Below are 12,296 nucleotides of genomic sequence, written 5' to 3'. Positions count from 1 at the left end.
TGCATTTAAATCCGGCTTTGTAAAAATCACTTTTTCACTTTCGTTTCATGTCACTGCATTTTATTTTGGCCACGGCAGGGGGGGGGGCGGGGGTCAAAGGAAGATAAATCCCCACCACGTTTGCTTTGCTGGGATTTGAACAGAGGAAATCACTCTGGTTATTCCCTTGACGAACCGCTCACAGACCTGATCTGATCTGAAACTGAGGGGGAAGAGGAGTATTCTCACTTAACTCGGATACAAGACAATGCCTGTACCTGCGAAGAAGGCAGAAAATTCTGTGTTTACGTATGCGATTCACAGAATCTTCTTTCTTTTTTATATATGTCTTCCCTCTGCACGACCTTCGTATTAAAAAAGACAACACTGGGCCGTCTGCGGGCTAACACAGACGTGAAGGCATTTCTTCAAGTCTGGCAACTTCCGGGGGGGGGCCTGGGTGGCTCTGTCAGTTGAGCATCCGACTTCAGCTCAGGTCATGATCTCACACTTCGTGGGTTCCAGCCCTCCAGGGCTGGAGCCTGCCTCAGATTCTGTGTCTCCCTCTCTGTCTGCCCCTACCCTGCTCACGCTTTGTCTTGTCTGTCTCTCTCTCTCTCAAAAAGAAAAAAATGAACATTTAAAAACACGAACAAGAAAACAATCTGGCAACTTTGCTCTGTACTCAGGATCCATTCTACCGACCCGAATCACATCGGTGCCCCCCCCTTCCGTCATAGCCTTCCGGAACACAGTCAACCCTGGGCCACTGTTCCATCACTTCCCTGCACTAAGGTCTTCCTCCAGAAACACCTCTGATCTGCTGCAGTTCGATCTGTCCCTGGCTCCAGCTTCCTGAGTCCTGCCAGCTCGCTGTCCCCAGACGCTAAAGAGGCAATTAAAACAGCTACTCACATCGTGTGCAAATATTCTCTCCCTCACTCTCTGATACTCCTCTTCTCTCTCTTCAATTGATTTACTTCGTCTGTCATCTCTAAATGGATGCACTCTGTTTTGCTGAACGGAAAGAAAGAAATCAGTACGGTTATCCAAGTTGAGCCGGTGCAAATCTGCAGTTAAGCAACCGTCAGCTGAGAATAAGAAATGTTCGCTTCAACAAACGGAGCATGACGAGTGTCCTCCCCTCGGGTCCCGGAGGAGGCTGGGCCGGTGAGCGGGGTGCGTGCCTAACATGTGGAGGCAGTTGTCTGAGGCTCCGGCTTGCCTCCCCGCCTGACGCACCGAGGCCAGCGGTTTCCAGCATGAAAGCACCTGGACGCGTGTCCGGCGTGCGGCCAGTTCAGCTGGGACGCGGGCCACAGGGGTGGACTCCGTCTCTCCTCTGCTAACTAACCTGCGCGTTTGGGACTCTTCAGGCGAAAGCGGGATGTTGAGCACGCGGCTAGTTCAAGGCGGCTAAGGGAGGACGTGGCTGCGAACCGTTGGGTACCGGGAACAGTACCGGGAACAGTTGGGAACGGAACAAGGGAAGAAAGAAGGTAACGGGCAGAAAGGAAACCGTGGGCATAGTATCTCCGTGTTCTAACCGGTGTTTTTCCTTCCCTCGGTGACTGATCCTGCACCCTGCGTTTGGCACAGAAAAGCAGACCCTGAATTTGAAGGGTCTGAATTCGTTGAGGAGGGTCAACACCAAGGAATCTAAAGGCACCATCCAAAGAACCCAGCATGAGGACCGTTCTTTTTCAGCCCTGGACCTGTGTCCCTGCCTGCGTCTCAACTCCCCTCCCCTCCTATTGTCCCATTCCTCACAAAAGGCTCTGCGCGAACCACCTTCATCCGTTCATTCAACAAACACCCACTCAGTACACGACACAGGCACATGTCTCGGAGTCGATGGGAGCTGCTTACAGCTCCGTGGTGGTGGCGGTGGGGGTGCGAAGAACCGAGATACGGGTGAAGAACAGGGATTTTTTTTTAAGTGCGTCAGAGATGCGCGCACTGGCTTAGTGACTCACAGAGTCATTAAAATGATAACTTGGGGGAGATGCGAGATTGTCTTACCTTCAAGAATTCTAAAGCAAAGTCTATTTTCAAAAAAATCTATTTGGATTGTCAGAGACACAATGGGCGACTGAGGTGGCAGCAGATAACTCTCTTCCGTCCGTATTATTGTTTTAACTTTATTGTCTTTCGTCATTCACTTAGTTAGCTATCTTCCTCATCACCCCGGATCCCAACTCCCCCACCCCCAATGACCCCCGTCTGGAGAAGAGATTGAGCAAATCTCTCTGCCCTTGCCGAAGTACCGTGAATCCTTACTCTGGGACAAGGTAATGTCTTGTCACAAGCAAAATACACAAAAGGAGAATGTTCTGCTACGGTTCATGCAAAACAAGCAGACGGTTTACATGGGCAGTAAAACGTGGGAAGGAGAAGGGGTGGAGGGGAGACTGAAACACGAACTCGAGTCCCTTGCGTGAAGACTTATTTTAGGAGAGTTGCAAAATCCACCTGTCCTCACCATAACAAGGTTTGTTCTTTACGGCTACACCAGGTGGTCATCGGTCCGTATTGGAAATCCAGCTGAGTGTGCACAACTGAAGGACAAAGCTGTGGGAGCGGAATTACTGCCGTAGTTACACAGGCATCTGGAAATGCGATGACAGAGCTTTTCCCGACACCTCGGGCCAGTGGCGTCCCAACCCCGCACCCCCCTCACCAACACATGCTGCAAAAGCTGTGCCAAGCACCCCCCATGCAGCCCGACACACAGAGCCATTGCTGAAGCAATCGGGACAGATTTTCTCGGCTACCCACTGAATGCCAAAGGGGGAGCGAGGGAGGCAAGGAGGTTAGAGAGAGGACAGTCGCCTCGGAGGCGGGGGGAGGGGGGGGCTGGGGAAAGGGGCCGGGGACAACAGAAGGACAAGAACATAAGTCAGCCCACCTTCAAAAACAACAACGTCAGCCACTCTCAAACTTGAGAACCAACCTGATTGTCTTCTTTATCAATACTAGAGTTATCTCGCTTCAAGATAAACCGCTTCTGGGATTCTTCACCTTTTTCATCTTTTAAATGTTCACAAAACCTTTGCTCTGGTCTGCCAGCAAAGTAAAACATATCAATAAAAAAGTTCTCGCCCCTGGTTCAAGTCATTTTCTCAGTGTCGCTTTTTCCCCCACAGTGGCATTCAACTTAAAAAAGAAGCTACAGGTGGTCTGGGTACCAGGACTGCCGGCATTATACAGGTGGGTAATAACGGGGTCACCTCACGGGGGTATCGTCAGGATACCGTTTGTGGCTTCGAATTCGAAGTCTTGTTGGCTGCGTGTTCCTCACCACGGCTGAAGTGAAGAAAACACTTTCAGGCCTGAACATGTATAGCGTATAGGTGTGTGTTCTTTCGTTATTTTGACCTCCGTCATTCCTGAATGCAGTCAAGTTCCCAGCCGTATTGTCAAACAAATACGTATGTTGAGAACTTGGGCAGACCACGTTAATTCACCAATGTCTGCGACAGGAGGACAGGTCTTGTCACATCGTCCCTCTCAAGAGCCATCAGAATCCATAGTGAGAGTGGATCACCTATAAATTACTTCCATCTTTCCCCATGACAAACGCTCTGGAATCTGACTCCAGTAGAGTCTGACATCCTTGACCCTGTCTTGTAAATCAGTGCAGTAATTGGGGAAACTGGACATATTTAGTTTAAACAGCTTAATGGCTGATTAGCAGGGGGAAAATGCTCCAAGCAGTTACACGCTATTGATTAGTCAATTGATTTCTTTTTTGTAGGTCCTCTTAATCATTTTGTATTATTACGGGAAAGGGCCCCATGTCCTTGTTAATTTCCCACACTCGTCACCGCATGCCACAGAACTCAATGAATGGCCTGGGCATGGGTTCATCCCCAGAGGACGTGCTAAAGTGTTTGTCCCACGTTTAGAAGGAGTTGTAATTGATGACTCTCATTAAAGCCCCTCTGCCACGGCTGATGGATTACTCCTGAAGCCCAGTGGGTCTCCTCTATCTCTACGGGGTTCATTACGCATTCAGTTATTGGAAAGCGCCTTCACAGTGGCTCTTGTTTAATATGGCTGCCCAGTAATTAAGGGAATCTCATAGTGTCCCTTCTCGCTCCAAAAGAAGCAAACGGCACGCTGAAAACAAAGGGATCTTTTTCAGCGTATGGCTCAAGTCCGGATGGGGTGCGTCTTTTTCTTAAATACGCGTACGTGAATCATACTGGTATCGGTGAGCAGACGCTACCAGAAAGTCGGAACGATACCAGTTACAGCTTCCGGAACTGTGTGTAATTTTTGCAAAGGGTCAGCATCGCCTTTCTCAATCCTTACAGGACAACTCCGAGGCAGGAAGAACAAATATTTTACGCTTCTTTCATAGATACAGAAACCATCCCCCAGTGATCCTTTTGACTGCAGGTTTATAGATTTTCCCAGCAAGCCACAGGCCTCAAACAGCCTCTTCACATCCTTGCAGAGATGGGATGGGATTCGGTCGCTCTGCTTATCCGGCACACAGTGGGCCAGAGGCCCTCGAGCCCCACAAAGAAGAACTAAAAAGCCTGCATCACCTCACCCAAAAGATCAATGTAAATGTTTTCCACCGCAATTAAAATGTAAAATATGGTAGAACAAGCCATCTGGAAGTGCAAATATGACATTTTAAAATCGGAACGCCAAGGGAACAAAGTAAACTTGCACTTTACAGTGCAAAGGCCATTTGCAGTGGAGAAATTCAACACGGTTCGTTCGGTGTTGGTCACCGCACGCTTCTTATTCCGCTGGACAGTCTTACAAGGTTAGCGTGAGTACTCACAGGCCACTGGCCACGATTACGGTTCTCCGGGAATTTTTTTTTTTTTAACATTTAAAAAAAATTTTTTTTTAACGTTTATTTATTTTTGAGACAGAGAGAGACAGAGCATGAACGGGGGAAGGTCAGAGAGAGAGGGAGACACAGAATCTGAAACAGGCTCCAGGCTCCGAGCAGTCAGCACAGAGCCCGACGCGGGGCTCGAACTCACGGGGCGCGAGATGGTGACCTGAGCCGAAGTCGGACGCTTAACCGACTGAGCCACCCAGGCGCCCCTCTCCGGGAATTTTTTTAAAGCATCCTAAAATTGTCAGCCGACACTTGGATGTTACGGTGTTTTTTTCTGTGGCAAGCAAAACTGGGTATCAACTTAAATACAGACGCTGACTATATCCATGCTAAGAAAAATCTCTCCTGATATTCCTGAACTCTGCTGCCTGGTGAATTCCAGTAGATGAAATGCTTTGCTTGCTGCTAAGTTTACAGATCCATTTCTTGTATTGGGTGCTAATAGCCTATAACTGTTCATTTAGATAAAAAGTGGTCTGGGAAGGTGAACTTTTCGAGTCACGAGCATAAGGTGAATTTGCTTTAGATGAAGTTCTTCTTTAAGAGGAAAACCATTTTGAGATTTCAGCATACTAACCAGGGTGAGAATGTGCGTTCCAGGTGGGTTGAGACCTTGTTTTTTCAATACTTAATTCTTAGTGTCTCACACGGTGCCTGGAATATGGGAAGCATTTGGTTGAATAAATAAACTAATCAATGTGTGAATGAATGAAAATTTAATAGCGCTATATAGGAATCACTGTAGTTCAGGGACAGATCAAAGAGTCGCTGAATCAGATATGCAGTCATAAATTTTTAAATTATAAAACAGAACAAGAGAGAGTTTGGTTAGTAGGAGCATAAATTCAAATTTAGAACATGAAGAAGATCTTTAAAAATCAAATTTATGCTTTGGTTCAAGTTGACAAAAAAGAATCGTGTTACTTAAAAAAAATGGGTTTTAAATTTTGAGGTTCTTTTGGGAAGAGAGGTGGAAATGAGAATCTTAGCGTCTCTAGTTTTGAAGCTTCTGGTTTACAGTGTCATTATAGTTACAAGAGCTATTCAAGCATTAGTTTTTGAAATTTCATTTGCATTTTTTCATGGTGCTGGTTGATTTGTTTCTCATAGCAGCACATGTTTAGGAAAAAATATATCCATCCCATAAGAAAAGAACAGTCAAAGGACCTGGCTTTAATCAATAATGCAAATGTGATTGAGAGCAAGAATATTTCTCATTCTAACATATATGTTATGCAAAGTGCAGTCTCCATAATAATAGCTTTTGTTTCAAACTTGAGAACCTACTAGTTAGTCCCAATTATTCGTTCTTTCATGATTCTCTAAAAATATGTTGAGTGATTATAAAGTAACCATTTGAAGTTTGTGCAAAAAGAAAAAAAAAAAAACACTTAGTAAGATTGTCCCAGGTTGATTTTATCGAGAATTATCTATTACTCTAGCGCAAAAGGGCAATTTGCAGTTTAAACTCATGCAGACTAAAGCATACACCTGAAGCACCGCATGTGATTAAACTACAAATTACCGGTAATGCACCATTATATTAGAGCTTTTAAAAACCCTTTTTACCACTAATTTAACATCATAGCAATGTTATTTCTTAACCATAAAATGAGTGGAACTGAAAAGATATGATGGCCCTTTGTGTAAAATGGGAACGGATAACTTTCACTGTATCAATAAGAGAATGGAACTCTAAGACAAACTCCTCAAAGCTGCAAAAGGTCACGGTATTGATCAAATTCATGATAACTAGAGTTTACTGCGTATCTCACAGCCACGATAATAACACACGCCTCGTTGTTCTTTCCTGACGGACTTTAGTCCTTGAGGTGTTATTTCTGGTGTTCTCCGTATCATCATCAAAAAGCAAAGAAAAGGAAGTTAGCGTTTCTTCTTGATGAAAAGATCATTTCTTCTGAAGGTACAGTTTGTAGTAGATACCAACCACAAATCTCATTACGCCACAGTACTGGCGTTTCCAGCCAGGGTCCTGGCATCCCCGATAGAAACCCTGAAAACTTAGAATTACGTCCTCATTGTTTCTTATTAGACACAGCTCATCAACTGAGAGGCAGTGCGGCTGAGTGAAACACCCAGTGAGACATTCAAACTCTGTCTTCTGGTCAATCGATGACGATTTTAGGCTCCCCCCACCTCTTGAAACTTAAAATAGATGAGCACTCATTATTATTTTCAAAAATCTTTTTGATCTGGAAATATTTTACCGCCTGATACTTGAGATGAAATTTATCACTTTTCTTGCAAAGAGTTAAGCTTAATCCCTCTCCCCCCCACTCTATACACACACAGATGAAGAATTCAATTCTACTAAACATGGACGGGGCTCAAACGGAAGCCTTTGAATTTCATATCGAATAACTGAAAGACAGTCATCAATATGCATAAGTATCTTAACAAAGAAAGGTTTCTGTGCACAACAGGATAAAATATTTTGATGGTGTAAGACACCTATCAAAAATATTTTAATAGTCGAACAGATTAGAGGAGCTTAAGAAGCACTTTCCCTCAATACTTTCAAATCTCCAATGAAAACATTTATAGCTGATGTCTTTTATTTCAAAAATAAAGTGCTACGTCCTTCAACTAGTTCGCAATTTGCTACATCCCTCTTCAACTCTTTCACAACTTCCACCGCCATCTGGTCATTTTACACCATTCCATTCTCTCTTAAATGAGAGCACACCTTGCAAACCCCACAAACGCGGTGCTAAGCATCCGCCTTCCAACATCTTTCAAGCATCTTGCCAACTCACGTTCTCAATTTTCTATGTGTCTGACAAATTCATTTTATTCTTCTCTGTCTCGGCTGTACTGTATCCATAAACAGAGGCGTGGAAGCTAACGTGGGAAACGCCTTGACTCTCCTTTAACCTAAGGCTATTCGTGAGCAACAACAAAATTAAGCAGACTACTCAAAGTCAGCAAAGGTCTCTGAGGCCCCTCCTCTTATTGGTGCCAACACCCTGGAAAACAAGTTATGTGCATTAAGACCCCTGACGGTATCCATCCACCTTGACAGAGCGACTGCATTTCTAAGAATGAGTCCGAAGAAATAGTAACAAATGAATGCACAATTGCACTGTTCAAGACAGCAGAACAGTGGAAATCCATGGTGGTCTGATTAAGTAGCTTAACGTATCTCCACATGTGACACGTAGCTTTATAAGATGATATCCGAGGCTACTGACTAACGTAGAAAAGCGACGTATAGAAGGATATACTACGCTCACATATACGTTGAAACCATACTATTTAATAAGAATAACGACAGCAGCAGTTTTCTCCGGATGGTAGGGTAATGGGCAACTTTTACCGCTAATCTTTCATACATTTGTGATTATTGTAATAAATTGCATCTCATCAACAAAATAATAAAAGCTATTGGTTTAGAAAGATAGGAAACCAAATCAGCAACCTACAAGTGGTTTGTATATAACCACCGGATTGTGAACAATTAAAATATTCTTATCTTTTGAATACTTTCTTTCACGCCCTGTATTATTTTATAATCTAAAACGGATACTTCGTTGTGGCATTTTGTCAAAAATCCCCCCCTTTTTAATGCTATGTCCTTGTCGATCTATATACACAGAGACTTGCATTTAATAATCATACTCTAATTGTAATAAGTAAGTGATAGTGTTCAATCTGAAGACCTTTTTCCCCCCCTCTCTAAATGGAGAACCCAAATAATAACGGTAGAGGAAAAAAAAGATAAGAAGGATGAGTAAAAACAGGAGAAATTATGAAATTGGAAAAAGAGAAAGAAATCATATGCCTTAAGATGTAGAATGCTGTCTTCTCTGCCTGTGAATTCAGCCATTTCTGAACAGTACTGTCCATGGTATTGGCAACAGTACCCCAGAGGCATACACATCAGACGGATATATTCAGCTAAAAAAACATGCATATTTCTGCAAGTTTACCTGTAAATTGAGAATTTCCACAAATGAAAATTTTCTTTAAAAAGGGGCTAGGTTATCAGTGAACCTTTCACAGATAGAGTGCTCCCTCCAAACACCCAATGGCCAAAGCTCCACTCCCCCCAAAACACAATGCATGTGAATAATCCAATAACTTTAATATAAACGGACGTGAACTAGCATACGAAATTTAACGGAGCAATAGTTTCAATAATGACACTAAATTTTAAACAATTCCCACGTAAATGCTGATAAGTGGGGCTAACAAGGGTCTGGCGTTTTCAAAACACACATTGTTGTGTCTTTTCATCCCTACAGCTTACTAAGAGTGGGCTTTTTGCAAATTACAGTAAAACCTTGGTTTGCGAGCGTAGTTCTTTTTTTTAATTTTTTTTTATTTTTATTTTTTCAACGTTTATTTATTTTTGGGACAGAGAGAGACAGAGCATGAACGGGGGAGGGCAGAGAGAGAGGGAGACACAGAATCGGAAACAGGCTCCGGGCTCCGGGCTCTGAGCCATCAGCCCAGAGCCTGACGCGGGGCTCGAACTCCCGGACCGCGAGATCGTGACCTGGCTGAAGTCGGACGCCTAACCGACTGCGCCACCCAGGCGCCCCTATTTGCGAGCGTAGTTCTGAAAACAGGCTTGTAATCCAAAGCACTTGTATACCAAAGCGAATTTCAAGAACCGTCGGCCCAGTTGTGATCATGTGACATTGAGCAATCACGTGCCACTCTTACTGCACGACATCGCTCGTTTCTCAAGTTAAAATTTATTAGAAATGTGTGCTCGTCTTGCGGAACATTCAGAGAACAAGTTACTCGCAATCCGAGGTTTTACTGTACTTAACACGCCTAAGACAGAAGCCTGGTTTGTTTCGTTGTAAGAATGGAAAGTAACAATTCTTATCTTAAAGTGTTTGGGAGGGTCAAGCCCAATGCCAGGCACGGGTAAATCACTCTATAGATATCATAATCTATTATTACCATCGTTCGTACCTTTCTGGGGAGTCAAAACCTAAAGGCCTGCCAATGAATATTGAGCCAACATTTACATTAGTGTTCATTTTAATGAGGGTAAATCCAATCTGCACTATAATATTCAAATAATGGTTTGATTCATGAGTTCCAAATGAAGCAGTAACAATGGTCTGAAAGTAATGTTTTCTTTGCAAACTGCTGAATGTGATTATTGCTTCTTGGCATGAAAGGCTTTTTGCTTACAATGCTGTGTATAAAAACATTCCATTTAAGCTTATATGCAAATATAGTATTTTACTTGCTGAGAAGGTCCAGAGTGATCAGTGTGCTTTAACTGGTATGGAATGACTAAATACGCATTGTATGTGTAAAGAAATGCCGTTTTTTTGGTTTTTTGGTTTTTGGGTTTTTCACTTTCCTGGTTTAAAGGGCAGGAGGGTGGGAAGTGAGTGCTGTGCTCTCCCGGAAATGCTGTGGGATCTAGACAGGCTGGGAGGTTGAAAGGAGTCCAGCTGCGGGGTAAAATGTATTAGGTATGCAAACACTTCTCAGGGCGGATTCCGATCTATTGCTTGAAGATTGGTACCGATAATCACAATCTAGCCTGTTAAGTATGCGCTTCAACGGAAACCAAACACCTTTGGCCAGTAAACTACAACCTGTCTTTCTACCATATGACCCATTCTATTTCTCCTAAAGCCAGGACGACATGCTAATGACCTCTCCGTTATCAGAAAGGTTAAGATCCACAAGTCACAAGAACTACACCAAGAAGACCAGCTGGTCATTATACATTTCATCTTCAGGTACGACCCCAAACTTTTCCCAAGGCACCGGTGCTCAAGTGCTGACAACCCTAATGACGGATCTTGATGCAAGGAAGGGAGAGAGCTCTGGAAGCAGGTCTAATTCTGCCGCTTACAGCAAAACCGTAGGTGGGAGCAACCAGGCCCCGGTAATACTGCTCCCTCCAAACAGATCGCACATTTGAGATCACACTGTAGGTACTACGTGTGTGTATAGTGAACCCTTCTCCAACAGCCCCAACCTGCATGACACAGATCACACACACACACACACACACACACACACACAGTCCTGATCAAAATTACCTTGTTTCTTCAAATAAACAATAAACAGAAGATGGACATATTCTACAGCCTACACTTCTTTTGTTCAAAGCAGGCCACCGAATACCTGAGAACTACTTTTCGCTCGGCACAGTCTAAGAACACGGAGCTGGGTTTTGTCTTACTTCTGCACGTGCCAGGACAATTTTTAATCCGGGGTGTTCTGCGGTCCTGGAGTTTTGTTGGCATCACGGTTTTAACATCCACCTTAGTGTTACCATGGTTTCCTCGAGTTCTCTGTTCAACTTTAAAAATAATTAAATGCAAATTAGGATTTTGTAAAGGAAACCAAGCGATAAGGTTTGGTTTTCTTCTTGCTCTTTGTCATTTCAGAGTATTGATTCTGTGCACGTTAGTTGTTTCCCTGACCTTAGGTGGAGGGTCATGGCTGTAGAGGCGGGCATCTTGGGTCTTCTGTGTATTGACTAAGTACGATCAAGACCCAAATCTCAGTTTTTGCTCCTGTAAAATGGTCTAGCTTTATCTACCTCGAATGTGGTAAGCTAAATAAACAAGCACTTAATTATCTAAAAAAAAAAAAATCACTCCATGGAAAAGCTCTTTAAAAAAAGTTATATTAAAGATTCTAATATTATAGAAGGAGCATGCATGTTTCATTTCTAAAATTAAGTGGTAAATTATCCATGCGACACTCAAAGGGCCATCCATCATTTCTGGTGGGGAAAAGAACACAACAAACTTCTTTTCTCGCCTCAAGATCTATTTCTGAGACTCACCTATCTCATCTACAGGATACATTCTCTGAGGTATTTGAGAATAATAACATGAGAAAATACAAATATTTGAGAGCGGTGATAGGGAGTTTGACCGATGTTAACAAATAAGTCTTACTTTGAGCCTGAGTATTGATTAAAGGACTAGGGTGTCAGTTCAGTAAATAAAGCATCGTGGCTTTCCTAAGAGCAATGTGATTCTGAGTTAGGCTTCTGATCTTTGGCTTTTAGTCAGACGATTTCTATTCCTATGGAAAGTGCAGAGTAAATTTACCATGTTTGGAAGTAACAGGATACCAAGCAACCACTCAGAGATTTCCAAGAGGCACTTAAAGAAATTGATGCCTGATCTTCCACAGAGGATTATTCGGCAAGCAGTGGCATCGGGATGTAGCTCCGTTTACTGACGGGTGCCATTCACGTGCCAGCCAAAAGGAAAACGAATAGAACACACGTGGGAGGAAAGCTTGGGGTTTTAGTGAGTCTGTTTGTTTTGGTATAAACATCCTGGATCACCCGCAGGGAGTGAAATGCCCGAGGGCCAAAACCCAGTAATTCCCACCTTAAACCATAGCCTCTTTTTTTTTTTTTTTTTTTTTAACATTTATTTATTTTTGGGACAGAGAGAGACAGAGCATGAACGGGGGAGGGGCAGAG

The 12,296-nt window shown here is 43.4% G+C and overlaps 1 protein-coding gene across 6 annotated transcripts in view; it reads right to left on the bottom strand.

Annotated features, from left to right (window-relative positions):
- The window catches only part of ARPP21 (cAMP regulated phosphoprotein 21), a 155,648-nt gene that overhangs the window by 86,597 nt on the left and 56,755 nt on the right, over nt 1–12,296 (bottom strand). For 3 of the 6 annotated variants that reach the window (XM_047099154.1, XM_047099151.1, XM_047099155.1), the window contains exons 10-11: nt 2,933–3,041; nt 895–996 (exon numbers count right to left, since the gene is read on the bottom strand). The exons of 1 other annotated variant lie outside the window; for it this stretch is intronic. In XM_047099154.1, coding sequence (XP_046955110.1) covers nt 895–996; nt 2,933–3,041 — 211 coding nt within the window. The remainder of the gene's footprint in view (nt 1–894; nt 997–2,932; nt 3,042–12,296) is intronic. 2 more of the 6 variants (XM_047099152.1, XM_047099153.1) reach the window with 1 other exon arrangement.

This window comes from Lynx rufus, unplaced genomic scaffold (assembly GCF_022079265.1).
Source record: "Lynx rufus isolate CCGP_SWC_20201006 ecotype Redwood Valley unplaced genomic scaffold, mLynRuf1.p SCAF_5, whole genome shotgun sequence".
In the NCBI taxonomy this organism is placed as follows: domain Eukaryota; kingdom Metazoa; phylum Chordata; class Mammalia; order Carnivora; family Felidae; genus Lynx; species Lynx rufus.
This window is presented reverse-complemented; position numbering and strand designations above follow the sequence as displayed.